We start from the raw sequence: 27,746 nt of genomic DNA on the forward strand, positions 1-27,746 counted from the left end.
CTCACATTGGCGCCCTTTGTTTAGTCACGAGGCGTTAAACGTCGGCGAATATCGCGCGCGAAATTCGTCCCGGTGTGAACAGGCCTTAAGGGTGCAAAAAAAAATCAAAACATTGAGAAAATCACCTTTAAATTTGTCTAAATGAAGTTCTTAGCAATGCATACTAATCAAAAATTAAGATTTGATTTATTTACGGTAGAAAATTTACAAAATATCTTCATGGAACATGATCTTTACTTAATATCCTAATAATTTTTACCATTAAAGAAAAATGTATCATTTTGACACATAAAATGTATTTTTGGCTTTTGCTACAAATATACCCCAGCGACTTTAATTCTGGTTTTGTGCTCCAGGGTCACATCTGACCATCTGACCATTTTTCTTTCACCAGTAAGAAAAAAAGTGTTTTAAAAATTGTTGTTTTGCAGAACATCACCGTTATATATGATATGAGAAAAAGGCCTGAAGTTATAAAATAATATTTTCATAATGATTTTTTCCTTCTCAAACCTAGTCTGTGGTGTAAAAACACCCCTGGCCAAATGCCCCCAGAGGGCATCACTTCCCACTTTGATAATTACTGTAGTTACCATGTTCTCATCACAGCCTTTCTTTTCCCTCAGATGTAATCTATCTAGGTGGTTGAATAAAAATATTTGGACTTTATTTTTAAAAATTACCTCAACTTAGCACCAGCAAGCTTGTTAGCTAGACAGTTAGCATCAGCTAACAATATTTACTTATTTTCAGTATGGTTATGAATAAACATTCATATCTGTCTACTTGGCTAGTTAATTCAAACAATATAAACATTTATACTATTGATAAACAATATAAAAACAGACGTCACATAGGGCTAAATGCGTAGCATTTTAATAGAACTGTTAATGTTATGGCAGCGGGCATTTGAACGTGCATTAGTTATTTAATCTGTGTTATTTTAATGTTTTGTTTTTTGACCTAAGAGGCACGGATGCTGATGTGTTTGCATTCAAGCATTTCAGTGGGCGTAAATAGATCACCCTTTACAGCAGATTTAGTTCCCAAATAAATGACAGTTTTGACCTAAATATGATTTTCAGTTACAATAATTAATCCTAAAATTCGACATTAGTAACTTACTTTTAGCAGCATCAGTCGCACGCGTACTCACAAGATCTCCCGGTTGTGAATTGAGTTCACTAGAGACTCCTAGTGACACTAGAACCTAGAGACTATGGTTCATTTGAATCAGTGAGTTGTTGACTCTAGAACAGCTGCAATCGGATCATTCTAATTTGTGAATGAATCTTTTGGTGCGATTTGCGAACCGATTTAAAAGGTTCATTGAAAAGAATCAGTTCGTTCTTGAATCAGAAACCCCTTCTGCGTGTCAGAGCATGTGATATAGCCTATTATAAGGAGTAACAATATGTTTTATGAAATGTAGTTAAGTAAAAAGTACGATCTTATGCTTTGGAATGTAGTGAAGTAAAAGTAAAAGTTACTAAAAATAAAACTACTCCAGTAAAGTACAGATACTTGAAAAATTACGACTTTATTCAGCATTTTCTTCTCTTCTGGGTCTGTTGTGAGCGCGTTCACAACACTACGGTGACGCCGCTGTTGTACGACGCTGCTGACGTGTTATCTTTGTTATTGGGCGCACCAGAAAACACGTCAGCAGCGTCGTACGTCAACAGTCACAGCAGTCGCGTTCACAACAGACCCGGAAGAGAAGACAATCCTGAATAAAGTTGTAATTTTTGTTATTTTTGGACCAAAATGTATTTTCGATGCTTCAAAAATTTTAACTGACCATCTGATGTCACATGGACTACTTTGAAGATGTTTTTATTACCTTTCTGGACGTGGACAGTATACCGTACATACATTTTCAATGAAGGGACAGAAAGCTCTCGGACTAAATCTAAAATATCTTAAACTGTGTTCCAAAGATGAACGGAGGTCTTACGGGTTTGGAAAGACATGAGGGTGAGTTATTAATGACATCATTTTAATATTTGGGTGAACTTACCCTTTAAGTACAGTAACAAAGTAAAGCTACTCCGTTACTGACCACCACTGTAGATGTCTAACAGAAATAAAGTCAATCTGGGTAGTAATAACTGAAGCTGATAATGCTGTTTGTGTAATTGTTTAATCAGATCTTGAGAGATTTAATTTCTTTTATCTTCAGTTCATCTATGGCTGTGGCTGAAGAAAGTTGTAGTTTGTGTTCTTATTTCTCTTTATTTCAGTGCTTGTTCACAGCAGGTGTTTGAATGATTGAGAGAATATTTCAGGAGCATAATACTAACCTTTAAATGACATTCTACTAACTTTAAAGAAAACTGGACATTTTTATGTTCTTGGAATGTTACAAATCATCGTTCCTAGAATGTTGAATTTAAAATCAAAATTAAGCTGAAAGAACGTTCAAGGAACATCATACCTTTTAAAAACGTTCCTCTAACGTCAAGTTCCCAGAACCAACACAGAATATTTGGACAACGTTTTTGTAACAAAATAATATTAGCTGGGGAGGTGGTGCTATAGGTCTTGTCTTGGCAAAATGTTAATGTACAGCAGTGAAGGAGATCTACCTACCTGCAAAGTTTAGTTCCTACCCTAAACAAATAAATCTGAACCAACTAATTAAAAAAATTCAGGAACACTTGATCATCAAAAACCGGTGTGTTGGAGCAGGGTAAGAACTGAACTTTGCAGTAGGGTGGAACTTCAGGAACAGGATTGTGCACCCTGATGTACAGTATGTAGTTAAACAGTCATATGTGCAGTCGGGCATTGCAAATGTATTGTAATAAGACTTTACATTTTCTATTCATTAAAAATCAAGCAAAAAAAAACAAACAAACAAAAAAAAACTCATTGCTCTTTATTGGAAAATTGTAGCAGCTTTAATAAACCCTCTACAGCTTGATACAAGATGAGTTTCAAGATTTCTTTTTTCTATTGCTTGTATTTATTTGTTGTTAATTTTATTACTGACTGTTCACTTGTCCTTTTGAATGCAATGTTTGTAGCATAACATATGCTACATATTTGTGCTATGTAGTATAGCAGTGTTATCAGATTCTGTGTGCTTGAAACCATGTTAAATCATTGTGTATGTACTTGTTTTGCTTTGATAAGAAAGTGTTTGCACTTTGCTAGGGACCTTTTTTTCCTCTCTGATTCTCTTACTCTCACATCTCTTCACAGTGAAGGTGAAGGCAAAATGTGCACCCACATTCTTTGCTTGTGCAAACGGCGTCCACTGCATTATTGGCCGCTTCCAATGTAATGGTTTCAGAGACTGCCCTGATGGCAGCGATGAAGACAACTGCAGTGAGTATCCAATGTGCAGCCAAGGCAACTGTTTGTTCTAATATGAGCCATAACATTTTAGATGTTCATATGAAGGAGGTTGCTACAGAAATTAAGGAGTATGGCAAGCCATGCAGTGTCTCAATAACTACTGCTGTGAGTGAGAAAATGCAAAGTTGGGCAGCAGTCACCCAAAGCACAAATGCTTTTTTAGGTTCTGATAAAAGGTTATGAAGGAATAAATCACACCGAGACTTGTTTTAAGAGAGGATTAATGTATCACCATTTGAAATAGCTTCGCTTTAATAAAACAAACTGAAAAATAATGTCAAAATCAGAATCAGAATCAGAATGAGCTTTATTGCCAGGTATGTTTACACATACGAGGAATTTGATTTCGCGACAGAAGCTCCGCAGTGCAACAGAATGACAGCGACAGAACAAAAAACACATAATAAAAGAATAAAAATACAAAAAATACAAACAAGTAGGTCAGGAATGACAATATACAAACTGACAGTTGTATGGCAGATATATTACAATGAGCAGTTATGTATGTACAGGTATATTATGTGCAAAAAATTTAAGTGTACACTAAGTATGTGTTAGATAAATAAGTGTATGGGTATGTAAATATAAATACTGTAGTGTAGTGTGTTCCACAGTTATTATCAAGTGTTCATTAGATGGATTGCCTGAGGGAAGAAACTGTTCCTGTGTATGGCTGTTCTGGTGCTCAGTGCTCTGTAGCGTCGACCAGATGGCAACAGTTCAAAGAGGGAGTGTGCTGGATGTGAGGGGTCCAGAGTGATTTTGCCAGCCTTTTTGCTCACTCTGGATAAGTACAGTTCTTGAATAGAAGGGAGGGTTGTACCAATGATTCTCTCAGCAGTCCGGACTACCCTCTGTAGTCTTCTGAGGTCAGATTTAGAAGCTGAGCTAACCAGACAGTTATTGAAGTGCAGAGGATGGATTCAATGATGGTGGAGTAGAACTGTTTCAGCAGCTCCTGTGGCAGGTTAAACTTCCTCAGCTGGTGAAGGAAGTACAACCTCTGCTGGGCCTTTTTCACAATGGAGTCAATGTGAATGTCCCACTTCAGGTCCTGAGAGATAGTGGTGCCCAGGAACCTGAATGACTCCACTGCAGTCACAGTGCTGTTCATGAAGGTGAGTGGGGGGAGAGCAGGGGGGTTTCTTCTTAAGTCCACGATCATCTCCACTGTGTTGAGCGTGTTAAGCTCCAGGTTGTTATGAGTGCACCAGACAGCCAGCTCTGTAACCTCCTGTCTGTAAGCAGACTTGTCACCGTCCTGAATGAGGGCGATGAGTGTGGTGTCATCTGCAAACTTCAGGAGCTTGACAGAGGGGTCCTTAGACGTGCAATCGTTAGTGTACAGGGAGAAGAGCAGTGGGGAGAGAACGCAGCCCTGGGGAGATCCGGTGCTGATTGTACGAATGCTGGATGTGTATTTTCCCAGCCTCACTAGCTGCTGCCTGTCTGTCAGGAAGCTGTTGATCAACTGACAGACAGAGGTGGGCATGGAGAGCTGAGTTAGTTTGGGCAGGAGGAGGTTTGGGATGATAGTGTTAAAGGCCGATCTGAAGTCCACAAACAGGATCCTCACATAAGTCCCCGGTCTGTCTAGATGTTGCAGAACATAATGCAGTGCAGTGTTTACTGCATCGTCCACAGACCTGTTTGCTCTGTAGGCAAACTGAAGAGGATCCAGCAAGGGTCCAGTGATGTCCTTCAGGTGGGCCAATGTAGCCTGTTGGAAAGAGTGAAATATTAATTGTATTTTATTTTTTATGATGAACTTCCCAAAACTATTTTTCTGTGGAGTTGAAGTCATTTAATTTCTCTAAATATTAAATTCCTACATGGGTCATGCAATGTTAATGTGAGTAGGAACTATTAATTATGGTGTTTGTTCAGATGGGACACTTATTTGTGTTGCGTGCTATGCTTTTGGGGAGTGCGTGAGTTATGTCAGCCTCAGACCGCGAAGTGTAATGTCTGTTTTGAGGTTTTGTTTCATGTTCTTGTTTTCATGTCTTTTATTTTGTAGTTTGATTTATGCTGTTTGTGTCATGCTTCCCTTGCCCTCTTGTTGTCTTGCTATTGGTTCCTCTTGTTACTTGTGTCATGTTCTGATTGGTTTGTTCTTGTCATGTAATGTTGTGACCTGCTGTCGGTGAGTCAAGTCTGTTCATGCCACGTCAAGTCTGTTATGGTTCGTCAAGTCTGTTCTAGTCAAGTCTGTGTATCTTGTTTGGATTATGTTTGGATTTCACTTTAAATAAACTGCACTTGGGTTCATCTACACTCGCCTTCAGTGGACTGATTGTTACAGCAAGACACATTTTCCCTTCTCTTCTTTCAGTCATTATTGGTATGTTTGAAAGTACGAATTTGGACAAAATTAATTAAATATAAAACAGAATGTGTTCTGAGTCAAGTACACAAATGTATTTTTGTGTATTGGTTATCTTATGTGAGTTTTATGTGACTTTTGTCTAATGCACGTGGAGCTAACAAACTCATGGTTTGTGCACAGTGTTTAACGGAAGAAGTTAGCACAATGGATGTTTCTCTTATCAAGTGTCCCATGTGTTTCAGGTATGTTCAGTTCTTTAACTTAAATTGTATAAAATTACAGAATTTGTGTAATTAGGTTCATAATATTAAGGACAAATTTTGAATGTTTTGTTAATTATCAATACAATTTTCTCTTTCCCTTTATTCTGTAATGCATTTAATTGCTTAGCATTTGGATTATACACTGATCTCACATTTCTATAATGTTATTGTGAACGTGTATGATGTTTTGGAAGAATGTTTGTATGTTGGTTCATATAAACATTAATTTTATACATTAATTGTTAATAATACATATAGAGACAACAATTAACACAGAGTGATATATAAACAGTAATTTTATTTTAATTTCCTTATTTCTTGTTTAAATGTATTACACAATATTAAACATAAATTGTTGTAACACGTCAGCCTCAGACCGCGAATGGACGCTGGCGAGGCAAGACGCACATTTTCCCTTCTCTGCTTCCAGTCATTATTGTGTTTAACGGAAGAAGTTAGCGCAACAGATGTTTCTCTTATCAAGTGTCCAATGTGTTTCAGATCAATAAATAGAACTGCTTCAAAGCTGGCCTGCTGTCTCCAGAGTGAAATCCCTTATGTACAGAATCAGATCTGCTACATAAAACTGGTACCGTGACCGTCTTGGATACAACTGATCAGCCACAGCCGATCACCGGGTGTTGTCCGTTTACGTGGAACTGTTGCTGTGATCTTTCTGGATTCATCAGGCCGGTCGTTGCCAGTCGTTGCAATTGTGGCCAGGTGTCAAATCGGGGATCGAGTCCTGCCTTCTAGTGTCAACTAATGAAGTTTTCTCATTGCAGTGACGTTCAGGTTCTTTTACATCAAGACTTTAACTTTTGAATCAGACACTGAATCATTAAGACATTGACTTTTGGATCGGACATTAAATCTTTAAGATACTGAATCAATCTACTTTAGCAGGTGATCAGTACAGAAAGTAAAATGTACAACATGTCTACACCAGTCTTGGGGAGGGGTAGAGGTTTCAGCAGTCCAGATGCTGTTGGGAGACGCAAAGAAAATGATCGAATTGACGATGTCAAATTTAGCCTTTCGCAAATAGGGGAAGTCAACTATGGTGCTTCATCATTCACACCTGCCCCGATAAATGATGATTCTCGTTTGCAGATAACAGAGCTACTTGAGGATCTAGGTAGCCAAATTGGCGATAGTATTTTGGACCGGCTCTTAGCTGATCATAGTCCTTCTGCTCTCGGGCATCAGACTACCCCTAAGACAGTCAAAAGTGAGCTGGCTAGCACTACTCCTGACTTATCCAGGTTGAATCTGATTATACGATCTGACAGTATGGAGCCCCCTATTTTCCGTGGTGATGGTATGGATAAACATACTGTTCAGGAATGGATAGAGTTAATGGAGGTATACTTACAGAAGTGCGATCACCCGAAGGCAGAGCACTCCAATGAGATCTTTAATCATCGAATTTTGGGTAGAGCTAAAAATATTGTTAAAGTAGGGCTAAAAAGTAATCCCTCACCTGACATGGTTGTTACTCCTGAGACCATTTACAAAATGCTCTTACGTTATTTCAGTGAAAGTCCAGAGTCTTGTCTTCCACTTGCAGACTTCTACTCTACATTACCACATGACAAAGAAAGCCCTGTTGACTATTGGGTTAGTCTCAATAATGCAGCCAAAATCGCTGATAATCACCTACAGAAACAGGGTAGTCGAATGAAGAACATTTCACAAGAAATCACAATGATGTTTATTAGAAACTGCCCTGATGCTGAACTTTCTAGTGTGTTCAGGTACAAGCCTATCACAAAGTGGTCATTGGCAGAGGTTCAGGAAGTGATTGATGAGAATCAAAGGGAGCTGAGAATGAAGAAACCACACTCTTACTCTCTCCCTGGCTGTTTGTTCCAAGAAGCAACTGCCACAGTCAGCCACGCAGAGGCCACCACTGTGGTCAATGATGCAGTGAACACTGCAGCGTGCATCCACAGTACCCAGACCACTAGGCCTGAGATCACCACACCGCCTCCACATACAGTCTTGTCTGACACGGGTACGTTAGAGCGAGTGCTCAGCACTAATACACAAGCTGCTCCTAATAGACCTCAATTGCACACCTGGTCTCGTCCATCCAGATGTCGTGTTTGCGGTGAGAGAACCCATTCCACATGGTCACACTGCATGTCAGAGAAAAGATGTCTGGTCTGTTTAGAAGTTGGTCACCAGTGCAGGGATTGCAAGGAAAGTGCTGAGTCTGGTAGCCACTCTCAGATTCAGAGAAACTAACTTACCTGCACTTGGGAGGGGATAGTGTGGGTGAAGAAGTTCAGACCCTCCAAGATGATGCCTCAAGCATATATGAGTCTACTTGTAAGTTAGTGACGAGTGATAATATGGTTCTGTTTCAGAACGTGACCCAGTTGGCGCGGTCAGACAGCCTTTTCTATACTAACGTTTTAGTCAATGACAGTGTTCCTCTAAGAGCCTTGTTAGACAGTGGCTCTATGGCTTGTACCATTAGCGAAGTTGCAGAATCCCATTTACTGAATGCTGGCTTGTGTCTGGATCAGTGTGAGATGCAGCCTAATATTATGCTGGTTGGATGTGGCGGAGTTCAGGTTGCGCCAAAGTGTACACACCAGCTAAAGATGAGAGTGTATGAGTATGAAGTCAGTGTACCTATGCTGGTTGTTACGGGACAACGGGACAAGTTGATACTGGGTACCAACATTCTTAAATTTATCATGGGCCAGGTTAAGCAGGACCCCTCATACTGTCGTGTGGTAAACAGGCCTGAATCAACGAGAGATTGTGATGATGAATAGTTCCTTAACGTACTTTCTGGACTTAACAGATGGAGAGGCAATGAGATGCCTGACATCATAGGAACTGCCAGATTGGTTCAAGCAGTCACGTTGCTGCCTATGCAGGAACACCTGGTGTGTGCCAAGTTATCTCCAACATCGCCTATTTCTGAGGGTAGTGCTGTGTTGATTGAACCAACTAAGTGGCCAACCATAAAAAAGATATCATCATGGGACGTGTGGTGGTTTCCATGACTGCTGACAGATGGGTACCAGTAAGGATGTTTAACCCGCATGACAAGCCCATCACCCTGAAGAAAAACTCTAAGGTTGCCAATGTTTCACCTTGTGTGGCGTTGGAAGATTTTGAATTGGATTTGGAGCGACCCTTCGAGACTGTTGAAACACTGAGTAAAACCCTGCATGATGGATCACCTGACCCAGACTTCCAGGATATTCTGCAGAAAATGGGATTGAGCGACTTAGACATTGATTCTTGCGATGTGTCCCCTCAATGGAAAGGTCAGTTATTGCGCTTGGTCCAGAAGTTTGAACATGTATTCTCAAAGCACAAGCTAGACTGCGGGAGAGCGAAAGACTTTGTGCACTGCATCCATCTGTCTGACAACCGGCCTTTCCGTTTACCTTACCGACGTGTGCCACCAGGGCATTACCAGAAGCTACGGCAAGTATTATCAGAGATGGAAGAGAAACATCATTCGTAAATCCAGCAGCGAGTGGGCCTCTCCCTTGGTTCTTGTGTAGAAAAAGAGTGGCGACCTCCGTATCTGTGTTGATTATCGCTGGCTGAATTCACGCACTATAAAGGACACACACACTCTTCCTCATCAAGCTGATTGTCTTGCTGCCCTGGGAGGAAATGCATTGTTCAGCGCAATGGACCTTACATCTGGCTTCTACAATATCTCCATGTGTGAGGAAGACAAGAGATTTATAGCCTTTTTTATAACCACACCTCTAGGTCTCTATGAGTTCAGTCATCTTCCACAGGGGCTATGCAACAGCCCTGCAAGTTTCATGCGGCTTATGATGACTATATTTGGAGAGCAAAACTTCCTTACTCTGCTGTGCTATTTAGATGATCTTCTAGTGGTGGCTCCCAATGAACAAAAAGCACTGGAAAATTTGGAAATGGTCTTCAAAAGATTGAGTACTCATGGGTTGAAGCTGGCACCTAAGAAATGCTACTTCCTGAGACGAAGTGTCAGATTTCTTGGCCATGTTGTGAATGAACATGGAGTGAACATGGAATGAACACTGATCCTGACAAAATTGCAGCCATTACCACCATCTCTGAAAGGGACCTCATGATGGATGATGGAGCGTCACCCTCACCAAGGACGAACAAATCCTTTTTGGGTATGGTCATGTATTACCAACGGTTCATCCCTAACTGTTCCAGTATCGCCAAACCACTGCAGCCAAGGGAAAAAGGAGCTACTCAAAGGGTGGCACTGTCTTCAGGAAACTCACCCCGTCAGACTACACTAGAGAATGTGTTCTATCTTTTGAACAGCTCAAGTCTACCCTTCTTACCTCTGTGGTATTAGCTCACCCTGACTTCACCCAGCCATTTATTCTTTCTACAGATGCCTCCTTGGATGGTATAGGTGCAGTATTATCACATACCTGAAGGAGAGTCTACGGCACGACCTGTCACCTTTGCTAGTAAGGCACTCACACGGGCTCAGACAAACTACCCCACACACCGTCTCGGGTTTCTTGCATTGAAATGGTCTGTCTGTGATAAATTAAGTCATTGGCTAAAGGGACATCATTTTAGGGTCTGGACGGACAATAATCCATTGAATTATATCTTAACAAAACTGAAACTGGACACGTGCGAACAGAGGTGGGTTGCTAAGTTGGCCCCATTTACTTTCGACATCAACTATATACCTGGTGCCAAAAATGTAGTCGCCGATTTGACCCCAGCCGTGTGAGTCAGAGACTAGTGGCCGAGCCCTACAACCACCTGCTCGAACAGTCTGAACAGAGAGGAGGCTGTTCAGAGTTCCTTTAGGCTTAGTGCAAACAGCCAGTCTGTTGGACATCCTTTGGAGCAGTGTTTCTTGTCTTCCAATCAGGTTTCTGCTGTCTTGGAAGCTCATGCACAGTGGGAAGTGGGAGCACAGAATAGAGTTATATCGTGGCTTGCTCAAGAAACCCAACAGACATTACCAGTTGGTCAGAACCCCTTACCTGTCTACTCACTGAAGGAGCTTCAAGAGAAGCAAGAAGGTGACCATGTGCTTTCAAGAGTCCTCTTCTATGTGTGCCGAGGTAAGAGACCGTCTCGGAGAGACAGAGCTAGGGAGCCTTACAAGGCTCTGAGACTGCTGAAGCAATGGGACAGACTAAAGCTGTTGGATGGTATACTGTACTGCATTTGCAAGGATCCAGTGACTAAGTTTACACGTTACCAGTTCACAGTCCCTGATTCGCTGGTCAGAGTAGTCCTGTGTGGCATCCACAATGAAGTAGGCCATCAAGGCCAAGGAAGAACTTTGTCTTTGGCTAGACAGAGATTTTCATGGGTTGGGTTGGAGAGTGACACCCGAGAGTATGTAAGACACTGTCAGCGTGTTGTCAGCAAAACCCCTGAACCAGAGGGAAGAGCCCCTTTAGAAAGCATTCGAACCATGAACCCATTAGAATTAGTGTGCATAGATTTCTGGTGTGCTGAAGATTCTTCTGTCAAGAGTGTTGATGTATTAGTGGTAACAGACCACTTCATGAAAATGGCGAATGCGTTCCTGTGCAAGAACCAGTCAACAGCTCAAGTCGCTCGTCACTTATGGGATAAGTTTTTTTTTTGTGTCTATGGATTTCCACAAAGAATCCACTCAGACCAAGGAGCGAACTTTGAAAGCAGGTTGATCAAGGAACTTTTACAGATTGCTGGCGTACAGAAGTCGCGAACCACGGCATATCACCCGATAGGCAATGGCCAAGTCGAGAGGTTCAATCGCACCTTGGGTAATATGATCAGGGCATTGCCTCCGAGAGCCAAATAAGCCTGGCCGCAAATGCTGCAAACTTTGACGTTCGCTTACAATTGTACTGCCCATGAGTCAACTGGCTTTGAACCATTTTTTCTCATGTACGGTTGGATCCCCAGATTGCCTGTTGATTTGATGTTCCAGAGCATGGATCGGGATAACAGTGTCACAGACTATGACCAGTATCTAAAAAAAATGAAGGACGATCTCAAAGAAGCTATGTTACTTGCTCAGGCCAACAACACTGCAAGTCAACAACAGCAAACTGAACATTACAACAAAGATGTCAAAGGCAGAGACATCGAGTCAGGAGATTATGTGTTGCTTGCCAACAAAGGAGAGCGTAGGTGACGCAAGCTAGCCAACAAATGGGACTCAACTTTGCATGTTGTGGTATCTGTGGATACGAGATGTCATACCTACCATGTGAGGAACATTTGAACCAATCAGGAGAAGGTGGTTCACAGGAACTTGCTCTTACGAGCCAACTTCTTACCTGTTGATGAGAGGGAGGACTGTGTAGAACCAGCCTTCGATGACTCCATGTTGGACTGTGAGACTGATGAGTCCATGGTTGACACTACCTTAAATGAATCAGAGGATGCTAGTAATGAAATTGTTGGGTCAGCTCATTCCCCAGCTTGTCCATTAAACATCAGTGGAAGAGGAAACCAGAGATCCCAGTTCTAAAACAGGACTAGAGCATGTCTCTGATGGATCAGTTCAAGGATGTGAGAATCGGGAAACCATTCAGAACTCTGAGTCTGACCTTTCTACCATGGATGTGGAGGAAGTTGAGCTTGACATGGAAGAGTCCATGCCACCTGATGGAGTCTCTTGAAAGATTGTTCAGCCTTTAACTGAAACTGCTCACCCAGTCATAACCAGGGCTTGCAGATTAGTGAAACAAGTTAATAGACTGATTCAAAAAACTGATTCCAAGAAAACCCTCCTACATAGCCCTTCACTCAGCCTTCTAAGGTCAAAAGCTTCTTAAGTGTGGTATAAAAATTCCCTGTCAGCATTATGCATTTGGGGTACAATACTTGTGGTGATCATTCAAGAGTTTTTGTAGTAGTGTATACGGCACTTCTTTTGCGGGCAGGCACTTGAAAGTCTGGCCAACTTTCTTTTGTTGCTCTCTCAGTAAGTTGGGAAACTTATATGTTGCGTACAGATTCTGTTATTTTTGTCAGAGTGTAATCACATCCCCAGTGTCGTTGGATCACTAGTTTTTGTCTAGTTTTGTGAAGTTCAGGGGGGTGAATGTAGCCTGTTGGGAAGAGTGAAATATTAATTGTATTTTATTTTTTATGATGAACTTCCCAAAACTATTTTTCTGTGGAGATGAAGTCATTTAATTTCTCCAAATATTACATTCCTACATGGCTCATGCAATGCTAATGTGAGTAGGAACTATTAATTATGGTGTTTGTTCAGATGGGAGGCTTATCTGTGTTGCGTGCTATGCTTTTGGGAAGTGTGTGAGTTACGTTAGCCTCAGACCGCGAATGGAAGCTGGCGAGGCAAGACACACATTTTCCCTTCTCTTCTTCCAGTCATTATTGGTACGTTTGAAAGTACGAATTTGGACAAAATTCATTAAATATAAAATGGAATGTGTTCTGAGTCAAGTACACAAATGTATTTTTGTGTATTAGTTATCTTATGTGAGTTTTTGTGACTTTTGTCTGACGCATGTCAGAATTTGTGTAATTAGGTTCATAATGTTAAGGACTAATTTTGAGTGTTTTGTTAATTATCAATACTATTTTCTCTTTCCCTTTATTCTGTAATGCATTGAATTGCTTAGCATTTGGATTATGCACTGATCTCACATTTCTATAATGTTATTGTGAACATGTATGATGTTTTGTGAGAATTTTTGTATGTTGGTTCATGTAAACATTAATTTTATATATTCATTGTTTATAATACATATAGAGACAACAATTAACACTGAGTGATATATAAACAGGAATTTTATTTTAATTTCCTTATTTCTTGTTTAAATGTATTACACAATATTAAACATAAATTATTGTAACACGTCAGCCTCAGACTGTGAATGGATGCTGGCGAGGCAAGACGCACATTTTCCCTTCTCTTCTTCCAGTCATTGAAGTTAGCGCAACGGATGTTTCTCTTATCAAGTGTCCCATGTGTTTCAGATCAATACATAGAACTGCTTCAAAGCTGGCCCGCTGTCTCCAGAGTGAAATCCCTTATGTACAGAATCAGATCTGATACACCAGCACCAGTTTTTCAAACGACTTCATGACCACAAACGTTAAAGCCACAGGCCTATAGTCATTTAGTCCTGTAATTTTGGATTTCTTTGGGATGGGGATGATGGTGGAGCGTTTGAAGCATGAAGGGTATTCACACAGCTCCAGTGATCTGTTGAAGATCTGTGTGAAGATGGGGGCCAGCTGGTCAGCACAGGATTTCAGACAGGCTGGTGTAACACAATCTGGGCCTGGTGCTTTTTTCCTTTTCTGCTTCCGGAAGACCTGGCGCACCGCATCCTCGCTTATCTGTATTGCAGGTGTGGGGGATAGGGGGATGCAGGAGGTGCAAGAGTTGCAAGAGTTGTGAATGGTGTGAACGGTTGTTTGGAGAGGCGTTCAGGGTGGGTTGCAGGAGTTGTGAATGGTGTGAACTGTTGTGTGGAGAGGCGTTCAGGGCAGGTGATGGGTATTGTTCTTTCAAACCTGCAGTAAAACTTGTTCAGATCATCTGCCAGTCGTTGTTTTTTTTTAGTTTTTGGGGATGGTGTCTTGTAGTTAGTTATCTCTTTCAGACTTTTCCACACTGATGCTGAGTCGTTGGAAGTGAACTGAGTCCTTATTTTTCCAGAATAATTCCTCTTTGCCACTTTGATCTCCTTTTTCCAGTGTGTATTAAGCCTGTTTATACAAGACATTGCCCCCTTCCTGTAAGCATCTTCTTTGGCCTGACGGAACTGTCAGAGTTTTGCAGTGAACCACGGTTTGTCATTGTTGTAAATTAGTTGAGTTCTGATAGGAATACACATATCCTCACAGTAACTGATGTTACAGTCTCTGTGACTTCGTCCACATTGGTGGTAGCAGCTTCAAAAACATTCCAATCAGTGAGGTCAAAACAAGATTGTAAATCCTGCTCTGCATCATTAGTCCATCTTTTTTTAGTCTTTGATACAGGTTTAGCTGATTTTAGTTTCTGCCTGTAGGTTGGTATAAGATGAACCAAACAGTGATCAGAACGTCCCAAAGCTGCTCGTGGAACGTCTAGGTTACGTATGTAACCCTCGTTCCCTGAAGGAGGGAACGGAGACGTTACGTCAAAAAGAGACTGACGAATGATGTCTCGCCCGAGAGCCCAATCACCTTCGAGTGGTAACAAACGAGCCAATGGTACACAATGTACCTTGGTCTGCGGTATTTGCATCGCGAGCTCCGCCCCGCTGTGTGCGTATATAAGGAGCAGCGCAAGCAACTCGCATTGAAGTCTTCGCTGAGGAGCCTAGCCCAGTGACCCGGCCGTTCAGCGGAACAGCGATGTGGCAAAGGGACGTAACGTTTCCGTTCCCTCCTTCAGGGAACGAGGGTTACATATGTAAACTAGACGTTCCCTTTCAGTCGGTCACGTTCTACGTTACGTCAGAAAGAGACTGACGAATGGGGTCCCTTACAAAACGCCACATGGCTGTCTTCCAGTGACCCGTGTGAGTGATAGCACCCTTTCGTGAGGCCAGCACGAGTGAGGGCCTATGCCTGACACAGAATACACTGGGTAGCATATTCCAGCTGGACATATACTAGCAGGCTGCCTGCTCATAGGAGGACTTACAAGGCCGGTATCAACCGAGAGGTGGTGATACACATGAATTCTGAGGTACCCAGCCCGCAGGGTGGAAGTTTTAATGACAGAGCTGGCAAGGTGCTTGCCAAGGGAAAGACACATGCTACGAAGAGACTTACTGTGGAGATACACACGTGGGATTGCCCAGAAAGGTGAATCACAACACATGGAGGCACCTTGTCCCACACAGGGCTGACCGATAGGGCATGCACGCAAGTGCTGGACATCAACAGTGCTGGAGGAACCCAGGGTTCTGAACTGAGGAACTCACCTGAGGGAAATAGCGCACATATCCAATCCGTGGAGTGGAATGGCGCAGCAAGCGGATTGACACTGAGCAGGTCCTTGGAAGGACATGGGCTCTACACGGAGATTATAAAATCTCGCAAACGTGTTAGGTGTCGCCCAGCCCGCAGCTCTACAGATGTCTGTTAGTGAGGCGCCATGGGCCAGCGCCCAGGAGGAGGCTACACTCCTAGTTGAGTGAGCTCTCACCCCTAGGGGGCATGGCAGGTCTTGAGCCTGATAAGCCAGGACAATAGCATCCACTACCCAGTGGAATAACCTCTGCTTGGAGACAGCCTTTCCCTTCTGCTGGTCTGAGGTCCTGAAGCACTGAGTTCTGTCTACGTAAGTGCGGAGTGCACCTACTGGACAGAGCAGCGCCAAGGCTGGGTCTGCCTCCTCCGGGGGCAGCGCTTGCAAATTCACCACCTGATCTCTAAAAGGAGTGGTGGGAACTTTGGGCATGTATCCAGGCCGAGGTCTCAAGATAACGTGAGAGTTGGCTGGCCCGAATTCCAGTCACGCTTCGTCAACTGAAAATGCCTGCAGGTCCCCGACCCTCTTAACCAAAGCCAAAGCCGTCAGGAGTGCAGTCTTCAATGATAAAAACTTTAGCTCTACTGAGAGCAAGGGTTCGAAGGGAGCCCTCTGCAGTGCCGATAGAACAACTGCGAGGTTCCAAGAGGGAACTTGATGACGGCGAGGCGGATTGAGCCTCCTGGCCCCTCTCAGGAACCTGATGATCAGATCATGCTTCCCATCAACAGGGTCATGGTGAGCCGAAATGGCGGCCACGTAGACCTTCAGGGTGGAAGGAGACAGCCTTCGTTCCAACCCTTCCTGAAGAGGTTCCACTTCAGAGCATAGGCGTGTCTAGTAAACAAGGCTCTAACTGAGGTGATGGTAGCTACCACCTTAGGTGGCAAGGTACTTAACCTTCCGTGACCCGTCCAAAACGCTAACATGTAGTTTCCAAAGATCGGGACGCGGGTGCCAGAGGGTGCCCCGTCTCTGAGAAAGGAGGTCTTTCCTCAGAGGAATTTTCCAGGGAGGGGCTGTCGCGAGGAGTACAAGTTCGGGGAACCAGGTCCGGCCGGGCCAAAACGGCGCAACCATGAGGACCTACTCCTCGTCCTCCCTGATCTTGCACAACGTCTGTGCAAGAAGGCTCACTGGGGGAAACGCCTACTTGCGCAGGCCCAGCGGCCAGCTGTGCGCCAGAGCGTCCGTGCCAAGGGTGCCCTCGGTCAGGGAGTAAAACAACTGGCAGTGGGAATTTTCTGGAGAGCCAAACAGGTCTACCTGAGTGTCTCCGAAGTGTTCCCAAATTAGCTGAACTGACTGGGGGTGGAGTCTCCATTCCCCGGGGCGAGACTGCTGACGTGAAAGCTTGTCGGCTGCATGATTGAGCCTGCCCAGAATGTGAATGGCACGAAGGGACCTCAGATGCTTCTGACTCCACAAGAGGAGATGGCGGGCGAGTTGCGACATGTGGCGGGAGCGTAGACCGCCCTGACGGTTGATGTACGCTACGGTCGCAGTGTTGTCCGTACGGACCAGAAAGTGCTTGTCCTTCAGCAGGGCCCTGAGGTGGTGCAGAGCAAGCCGTACTGCTAGCAACTCGAGGCAATTGACATGCCATTGAAGTCGGGGGGGTCCTGTCCAGGAACCTGACGCAGCATGCCCATTGCACATTGCACCCCAGGCCGTGGCAGAGGCATCTGTTGACACAACAACATGTCTGGACACTGGTTCTAGGGGAACGGCAGCCCGTAGAAATGAGAGGTCCAACCACGGGGTGAAGGTTTGGAGGCAGGCCGGAGTGACAGTCACTCGGAGCGTGCCCTGTTGCCATGCCCATCTCGGGACTCGGTCATGAAGCCAGTGCTGAAGCGGTCTCATATGGAGCAAACCCGAGCAGTATTACTGCCGCTGCAGACGCCATACGCCCCAGGAGCCTCTGAAACAGTTTCAGTGGAACCGCCCTCTTGCCCTCGAATTGACTCAGGCAGTGTCATTCAGCAGTGACTGTGCGCGTTCGCTCGTAAGCTGCGCGAACATGGCGACCGAGTCTATTTCCATACCGAGATAAGAGATCCTCTGCACAGGGGAGAGTTTGCTCTTTTCCCAGTTGATCCGAAGACCCAGACGGGTGAGGTGTCTGAGCACCAGATCCCTGTGCTCGCCCAATCGTGCTCGAGAGTGAGCTAGAATCAGCCAGTCATCGAGGTAGTTGAGGATACGGACACCTTGTTCCCCAAGAGGAGCCAGGGCTCTCTCCGTGACCTTTGTAAAGACACGGGGAGACAGGGCCAACCCGAATGGCAGAACCTTGTACTGGTATGCCTGCCCCTCGAAAGCAAACTGAAGAAAAGGTCTGTGTCGAGGAAGAATGGAGACATGAAAGTACACGCCCTTCAGGTGTATTGCTGCAAACCAATCCAATGGACGAATGCATTCGAAAATGCACTTGGGTGTTAGCATCTTGAACGGAAGTCTGGGAAGAGCTCGGTTCAAGGCACGCAAGTCCAGAATTGGCCGTAGACCACCTGTTTTCTTGGGTACTATGAAGTAGGGGCTGTAAAAGCCGGACTTCATGTCGGCTGGAGGGACCGGCTCTATCGCACCCTTTGCCAGCAGGGTCGTGACCTCCGCACGCATGACAGGAACATCCTTGCGCAACATGGTCGCGCGAACAGCCCGAAACCTGGGGGGATGCCGGGCGAACTGAATCGCGTAGCCGAGCCTGATCTTTCGGATGAGCCAGCAGGACATCCTGGGGAGCTCTAGCCAGGTTCCCAGAAACCGATCCAGCAGGGTCAAGGGAACTACAGGCGTACCCACAGTGGGGCGAGGCGGAACAGACAGCCTCGGCATGGGAGGCATAGCGTCCCTTAGCGCGGGCGGAGTGCAAGCACTCGTCTGATTCCAAGTGGCAAAGAGGGCATAAGAAGGCAATGCATTCTCGAGTCGGCTCTGCGTAGAAACTGGCAAGGGAAAAGGGGAACGAGAGCGGCGAGGATGCACGTCCGTGGCCTCTTGGGACCCAGAGGTAGAGGAAACAGCTCGTTTAATGAAGGATTGGGTGAGTGGCGGAACAAAAAGAGAAAGATAACAAAGGATTCCCCCCCAGCCCTCATCCGGGGGGAAGGAGTGGTCCTGCTACCATCTCCTGAAGAGCTGATATCCCCAACTCTGGGTCGCCTGTCTCAGGAAGGCTGCGCTGCCCTTCTGCGGCCATCTCCTCGCTGTGTCCGGGGTGAAGGCTGCTGCTGTGGCCGAGCGGGAGTAGAGGAGACCACAGGGGGACGCCCTCGACGACGAGCAGGCTGAGGTGGCTGCGCCAGTGGCAGTGTGGAGGCAGCAGCGGGCCGCCGGGGCAGGATGTGTTTAATGGCCTCAGAATGCTTCTGGGCGGCAGAGAACTGCTGGGCAAAATTCTCCACCGCGTCGCCAAGAGGCCAGCCTGGGAGACCAGGGAGTTGAGGAGCTGAGTCCGATCAGACTCCCTCATGTCTGCCAGGTTTAGCCATAGATGGTGCTCCTGGACCACCAAAGTGGACATCACCTGACCCAGGGAGCACGCAGTTACCTTCGTCGCCCGGAGAGCAAGGTCGGTAGCAGTGCGCGCCTCCTGCAAAATCTCTGGGTTAGCACTGCCCCCATGCATCTCTTTGAGCACCTTGGCCTGGTAGACCTGCAGGGTGGCCATGGCGTGCAAGGCAAAAGCAGCCTGACCCACAGCTCTGTAAGCCTTGGCCACAAGCGTGGATGAGAACTTACAGGCCTTGGAGGGAAGCTTGGGACCACTACGCCATGCGGAGGTGCTCTGAGGACACAATTGCATCACAACAGAACGCTCCACTGGGGGAATCCCAGCATACACCTTGGACGCTCCGCTATCGAGGGCAGTGAAGGCAGAGGAAGCACCAGAACGGTTTCGGGCAGTTAAAGGTGCCTTCCATGAACTGTTTCACTTTCTGGTGCACTTCCGGGAAGAAAGGAACCAGCGGGGGGGGTGCTGGCGATCAGCATGAGCAGCCCCCAGGAACCAATCATTGAGCCTCGAGCATTCGGGACAGGGTGGAGGATTCCACTCAAGCCAGATGCTCTTAGCTGCCTGGGAAAGCACGGCTGTCAGCTCGGGATCGGACTCGGGCAACGCTGGCACTCCCGAGGGAGGCAACGCAGCCGAATCCTCATTTCCCGAATCATCCTGGCCACCAGTCGAAGTAGCCCTCTTACGAGAAGAGGAGCTAGAACGGGGTGTGGCAGAGGGGACTCTATACCTTTTCAGATAATTGAGTCTCGATCTTAACACCGAGATGGTCATGTCCCCGCAATGAGAACATGAGTCATCCACAAACGCAGTCTCAGCGTGCTGAAAGCCCAGACACGTGACACAGCGATCTTGGCCATCACGAGGAGCGATATATCGACCCCATCCGGAAGCAAACACGGGCGAAATGACATCTTTAACCCTCTGGAGTCGATTAACGCGTATACGCGTTTTGGGGTATTTTCTCCTGATAACCCCGAAATTAACTTAAATTACACTTTCAGTTTTGATCGTACAGATAAGAGCAATACATCAATCGAATCTGTAAAGGGTCTACTTTTTTTTTGTATACAGACATAATAACAACAAAACTTTATGCACTTATAAAATTAAGATAACAAACAAGGAGTGCTGTCTGCAGCCTTTGTCTGCGCTGATCTTCAGTTACAAATGTGTCATTAAAATGAACTGTAACTCAGTGAATACTCAACGAAGAGACATGAGAGCGATATCTATAGAAAGCCTGACATGTCTACTTTTAAACTAAACAAGTGCTGCTGAAAACAAATATTCTGTGATAAAGTAATCCATATGAAAACAACGCAATGTCCGTTTTTTCACGTCTCCCTTCATTATCTTCTAATGCGACCACGCCCCCGCGCTGAACGCGCTTTTGAGATTCAAATGTTTCAGTGAAGCGCGTGGCTTTTGAATACGCCCACACAACAGAAGACAACGCAGCGAGATTGTTCTTCAAGTTTTTTTTATTTTACTGTTTGCTTCACGATGAGAGGAAATAAGACACAATTCACCCCAAAAAGATGTGATGTGGTTGAGGATTTGAGATTTGGATTTCCTCAGAAAAAAGAATGAAGCACTTTATTCAGCAGAGATCATAAACATGAGTAAGTCTCTTTTTATTTATTTATATACTTGTATTAGTTTTCACATAACGTGTAAACATTTTACTAGTTAGACTTTTTCCAAAGACTTTTTTCCAAACTATAATTCCTGACTAAATGTAAAATCAAGTGAAATATTATGAAGTTTCAATAACAATATACACTACAATACCATTCAAAAGCTTGATGTAAATAATATAAATGTAACAATAAATGTAACTGTAACAAATGTAACAATCATTGCTGTTCTTTCAATTTATCCCCCCTAAAAAACCTTAAAAAAATATTCTCAGCTCTTTTCAACATTAATAATAATAATAATAATAATAATTATAATAATAATGTTTATAATAACAACAATAAATGTTTTTTTTTTTTTGTAGAAAATAAGATTGTTAAAAGGATTTCTGAAGGATTGTGTGACTGGAGTAATGATGCAAAAAATTCAGTTTGAGATTCAGCTTTGATTGTTCCTAATAAACTGTTTATCTGCACTCACAAGTGAATATTAAATTATGTTGTGGGATAATTAAATATATTCTAAATAAACTACAAAACATAAAATTATATACATTTATTTTGTCCTCACATTCTTTCTTTCTCATCCCTCTCAGTGACACAGCTGACTGAATGGCTCATTATGCAGCTCATTATGCAGGTCTTTGTCTTCTCAAGTGTGAATTCATGATAGTTGACGCCTACTCGCATATGACTTTTTACCAACAAAAAGTGTCTGAGAAAATTTAAATCAATATATTGTTTTCTGTAAGTGAGTAAACAAGATGATTTTCACATCATTTAGGAAAAAAAAATCTAGTCTACAAGCTCCAGGTTCTCAAAATTCCTGGGAAACCAATTTTCTGTATGTGTTTTAATGCCTTATTCAAGTGATTTAACATTTTTAGTTTTTCACTAACCACGCATAACAATTTTTTTCTCAAAAACACAATCATGTACATACATGCTGCTCACATATTATTATAGCCCAGTTTGTGCTGATTACAGTGAGATTAGACTTTAGCCATTTAGATATTTATAAGAAACTGAAAAAAGCACAAATGTCAGGGCATGACAAAACTTCTCCAGGCCCCCAAAATACCCTTAGTGTCAAGGAATGACAAAAGTTGCAAATTCAACCCGTTTACTCTTTTAGAGAGAGGAAAAAGCTCTTTCAGTGGTGCTGAAGCGCTCAAGGGAACGCGGGAGCTGACTGCAGGAAACCCAGACGAACTTGCTTGTAAACACTCCAGTGAAAGCAGCAAGCGATGTGCTCGGCTCCGAAGCAAAAGCTTGAATGCGAGTTGCTTGCACTGCTCCTTATATACCCACACAGTGGGTCGGAGCTCGCGATGCAAATCCCGCAGACCAAGGTACATTGTGTACCATTGGCTCGTTTTGTTACCACTCGAAGGTGATTGGGATCTCGGGCGAGACCCCATTCGTCAGTCTCTTTCTGACGTAACGTAGAACGTGACCGACTGAAAGGGAACAGAGTGATATGCATCCTTTATTGTGGTGTAACAGTGATCCAATATATTACTGTCTCTGGTGGGACAAGTGATGTGCTGTCTGTATTTTGGCAGTTCACGGGAGAGGTTGGCTTTATTAAAGTCCCCGAGAATGATTAAAATGGAGTCCGGGTGTTGTTGTTCTGTCTCTGTGATCTGATCAGCGAGTTTCTGTAAAGCCAGGCTTACGTGCGCTTGCGGAGGAATGTAAACACTCACCAGAATGAACGAGTGAAACTCCCGCGGCGAATAGAATGGCTTGCAGTTGACAAACAGCACTTCTAGATCTGAAAAGCACATCTTCTTTAACACTGTTACATCTGTACACCACCGTTCATTGATGTAAAAGCACGTCCCACCACCGTGATTTCCCTGTTGATTCTGCTTCGCGGTCTGCTCTCAACAGCTGAAAGACCGGCAGATGGAGTGCGCTGTCCGGTATGGCGTCATTCAGCCAAGTTTCCATGAAACACAGAGCAGCAGAGTGTAAGAAATCCTTATTTGTCCGAGAGAGCAGAAGGAGTTTGTCCATTTTGTTGGGAAATAGAGATAGATTTGCTTTGCTGTTTAGAGGTGTTGCTCTTACAAACGTTAACATTTTTTATTTTTTTTGCAGCTGTAAGCAGATTAACTAAGACAAAGGTCACATTTCCTGTGCTTCGGTAACCATAGCAACGATAGCCCCCTGTATAGTCAGGTGGTTATGCATGTGTGTGTATGTATTTGCAAAGCTTAAATTATATGTACAGTCCTGGCCAAAAGTTTTGAGAATTACATAAATATTGGAAATTGGAAAAGTTGCTGCTTAAGTTTTTATAATAGCAATTTGCATATACTCCAGAATGTTATGAAGAGTGATCAGATGAATTGCATAGTCCTTCTTTGCCATGAAAATTAACTTAATCCCAAAAAAAACCTTTCCACTGCATTTCATTGCTGTCATTAAAGGACCTGCTGAGATCATTTCAGTAATCATCTTGTTAACTCAGGTGAGAATGTTGACGCGCACAAGGCTGGAGATCATTATGTCAGGCTGATTGGGTTAGAATGGCAGACTTTGACATGTTAAAAGGAGGGTGATGCTTGAAATCATTGTTCTTCCATTGTTAACCATGGTGACCTGCAAAGAAACGCGTGCAGCCATCATTGCATTGCATAAAAATGGCTTCACAGGCAAGGATATTGTGGCTACTAAGATTGCACCTAAATCAACAATTTATAGGTTCATCAAGAACTTCAAGGAAAGAGGTTCAATTCTTGTAAAGAAGGCTTCAGGGCGTCCAAGAAAGTCCAGCAAGCGCCAGGATCGTCTCCTAAAGAGGATTCAGCTGCGAGATCAGAGTGCCACCAGTGCAGAGCTTGCTCAGGAATGGCAGCAGGCAGGTGTGAGCGCATCTGCATGCACAGTGAGGCAAAGACTTTTGGAAGATGGCCTGGTGTCAAGAAGGGCAGCAAAGAAGCCACTTCTCTCCAAAAAAAAAACATCAGGGACAGATTGATCTTCTGCAGAAAGTATAGTGAATGGACTGCTGAGGACTGGGCAAAGTCATATTCTCCAATGAAGCCCCTTTCCGATTGTTTGGGGCATCTGGAAAAAGGCTTGTCCGGAGAAGAAAAGGTGAGCGCTACCATCAGTCCTGTGTCATGCCAACAGTAAAGCATCCTGACACCATTCATGTGTGGGGTTGCTTCTCATCCAAGGGAGTGGGCTCACTCACAATTCTGCCCAAAAACACAGCCATGAATAAAGAATGGTACCAAAACACCCTCCAACAGCAACTTCTTCCAACAACCCAACAACAGTTTGGTGAAGAACAATGCATTTTCCAGCACGATGGAGCACAGTGCCATAAGGCAAAAGTGATAACTAAGTGGCTCGGGACCAGAATGTTGAAATTTTGGGTCCATGGCCTGGAAACTCCCCAGATCTTAATCCCATTTGAGAACTTGTGGTCAATCCTCAAGAGGCGGGTGGACAAACAAAAACCCACTAATTCTGACAAACTTCAAGAGGTTGCTATCAGTCAGGATTTGGCCCAGAAGTTGATTGAGAGCATGCCCAGTCGAATTGCAGAGGTCCTGAAAAAGAAGGGCCAACACTGCAAATACTGACTCTTTGCATAAATGTCATGTAATTGTCGATAAAAGCCTTTGAAAAATATGAAGTGCTTGTAATTATATTTCAGTACATCACAGAAACAACTGAAACAAAGATCTAAAAGCAGTTTAGCAGCAAACTTTTTGAAAACTAATATTTATGTAATTCTCAAAACTTTTGGCCACGACTGTACATTACTCTTATAACCCTTGCTGCAAAAATAAGCTTTTTCTGTTCCTTTTCTGTTGGTCACTCTCAACATCTTGTCAATGATCGACAAGTATAGTTTAAGTGTAAACTAAACGCACATTGGTATGTGATGATTGCATCCAGCTGCTGCAGATCACAGCACGGGTATAAATAGGCATTTATGCATCCTCAGCTTTTTGCTTTGGAGCTGAGCAGTGTCAACCGTTCTGCTCTTATAAAGCTTCAGTTGTGAATGGGATGGGTTCAGTGCACTCTAAGGTAGATTCATGTTGGTGGAACAGTGCTACAGTTTAGGGTTGTGGGATTAATTTTGTTCTTAATGATATCAAGATTTGAGAGTTTGTGATTTCTAAATCGCTTTATAGCACGATTTTCCGCGGTCCCGGCCTCCCGCAGTATGCTATCTGATCCAATCAGATTGCAGCGCACCTAAGTGGAGCGAGAGAAAAGAACAGACTGGGCATATGCCTAACTCCAGGTTCACACGCTCTGTCTGTGATGCATATTTTTTCAGAGCCCATGTTATTGGATCAGAGTGTTCACACTGCACGCGGTAAAAGATGTGAACAGAAAAGGTTAGACATCGAAAGGTGCGAAAAGAATGAATAGTACGTGTGAACCTTGGGCAATAAATATATTTCACCACCTGAGGCACTGCTACAATGAGCTCTATGACCAATGCATGGCAAAAAAAAAAAGCCCTGGACACGGGTTTTATTTTATTTTTTATTTATTTTTTTGCCATATGCCTCGACATTTTGTTTGACATCTTTACTGAGTGATTATTTTGACTTATGTCTGTTCTAGAGGCATGTTACAACTTTTTGAAAAAGCTCTCATTGGTTTTCTTTTGGAAATATGTTTTTCAAATTTATACTGAATGCATTTATGATTGTAAAGCATGTCTGTGTGTGTCAAAATCCTGATTAAAATTGAAATCGCAAAAATTGATCAAAAAAATCGTGATAGGTTTTTTTTTGTACATATCGCACAGCCTTACTACAGTGGTGGTTGTTTTCCTGTTTCGAGTGGGTTGCACACATTAGGCTGCACTACCCCGTTTGTGTTGCAGGTGGCCATCTCCCCCGTGCGCTTCAGCATGCTAATAGAGCTTTTTTCCCTAAAAGGGCATTTACGTGTGCATCTTTTAAAGACGATGTTGCACATAGCAATCTTGACATTTTGTCTTTGTAAAGGTGTTGTGTCTTGCTATAGACAACGTATCACCCATGCATTTCTGGGTGCGGTTGTTACCTGCCATCGGGTAATGGTCACAATCGCTGATCACGTGTCTGGATATTAAGCACGCTGAGGTGGCATTTGTGGATAAGTTATGTTCTCACTGCGGGAAGATGACCATCCCAGAGTTGCAGACCAAGCTCTGTTACCTTGAAAGAAGTGGAATTCTGTTGCCTCACCTGAACAGTGATTGCCCCCAAAGCCATTCTTCCTGAAGTTTTCATGAGGAGCTTAGCAGGTCGTGGACGGCACCTTTTTCTGCTGGAAACTGACCTGTTAACTTTCTTCTCCATCACTGCTCTCAACAGTGGTGCAGGTGGTGCGACCCAGAGAGGAAGGGAACTGCTCTTCAGGAGATGATGAAAGCATCTCTTCCTCCACCAGAGGAGGGCAGGTGGAGAATCTTTTGTTTCCAAAAATCTCAACAATAAGGCAGTTTTCTCTATTTCTGGTTCCCAAGAGGGCATGGAGAGTCATGGAAGAAACCAAATCCAGATGACACTCATCCTTCTCTGTTGGCAGCGGGCAGTTCGAGAGCATCATTAAAGGCCCTATTCATACACCCCTCTGCCCAACCATGGAACCAGGTAAGCATTGCACCGCACACTCAGACACCTCTTCGATTCAACTATAAGCTGCCTGAGCTGGGTCCCTGCGTTACAACTTGCTGCCGCACTGCGAGTACATCGCTGGTTCCACTGGTCCCGCTTGTACAGTATCTGATGTGAAGATGGGGTTTTATAGCCCCTACTTCATTGTACCCAAGAAAGGCAGTGGGTTACTACCAATCTTGGACCTGCGTGTCTTGAACTGTGGCCTTCTCCAGTTACTGTTCAAGATGTTGACACAGAAACGCATCTTCAGGTGCATCTGTCCCTGAGATTGGTTTGCAGCTATCGACCTGAAGGACGCATACTTTCATGTGTCGATCCTTCTGTGACAAACTGTTTCTGCAGTTTGCATTTGAAGGACATGCATATCAGTACAAGGTTCTGTCCCTCTTCCCCTGTGTCTTCACGAAAGTTGCAGAGGGGCCTGTTGTTTCCCTCAAAGAGCAGGATTGGCTTATACAAGCACAGTCTGGGGATCAGTTGTGCGAGCACAGGGACCTGTGTTAGTGTTAGTGTTAGGGTCTTTATGGGAAGTTTTATGAATGTCTTGTAGTCTGAAAATTTTAGCACGATGTGGAACAAATATTGGAGTCATCCCAATAACACAAACCTGTTTGTTACTATGTTTTATCAGTGTTCATTTATTTGATTAATATTGATAAATTATTAAACCTTTTTATATTTTATGTGGTGTCATGATTTGATAAAGACAAAGGTTTATTATTGTATGTTCTTTTGGCATTTCATTTATTGTATACCTTTTAAATTAACTTATTGAAGAACAACAACAGCAGCAGCAGCAGTATGGTGTACCATTTATTTGAAACACATGTATTTGGTACTTGTAACCTTATATCTTTACTCTTTCCTTTCATTCTTTCATGGCTTTGGAAAACTTGCATCTGATGTTTCTCTACGTCTCTTTTTGCATAGCTCCGTGTTGTCGACAACAAGCTTCACTGCAATTTCTTTCTAGGAATTAAATGCTTTCTCTGAATGTTTAAAGTCTCTCTGCGAGTGAT

At 43.8% G+C, this 27,746-nt stretch overlaps 1 protein-coding gene across 10 annotated transcripts in view; it reads left to right on the forward strand.

Moving 5' to 3' along the window:
* ldlrad3 (low density lipoprotein receptor class A domain containing 3) overlaps positions 1–27,746 on the forward strand; it is a 120,246-nt gene that overhangs the window by 61,468 nt on the left and 31,032 nt on the right. For 9 of the 10 annotated variants that reach the window (XR_006158901.1, XR_006158902.1, XR_006158896.1 and 6 more), the window contains exon 3: positions 3,208–3,333. The exons of the other annotated variant lie outside the window; for it this stretch is intronic. Coding sequence is in view for 2 of the 9 variants with exons in the window: in XM_042753928.1 (XP_042609862.1) it covers positions 3,208–3,333 (126 nt within the window). In the remaining 7 variants the exon portion in view is untranslated. The remainder of the gene's footprint in view (positions 1–3,207; positions 3,334–27,746) is intronic. 10 annotated transcript variants of the gene reach the window in all.

Source organism: Cyprinus carpio, unplaced genomic scaffold (genome assembly GCF_018340385.1).
Source record: "Cyprinus carpio isolate SPL01 unplaced genomic scaffold, ASM1834038v1 S000000512, whole genome shotgun sequence".
In the NCBI taxonomy this organism is placed as follows: domain Eukaryota; kingdom Metazoa; phylum Chordata; class Actinopteri; order Cypriniformes; family Cyprinidae; genus Cyprinus; species Cyprinus carpio.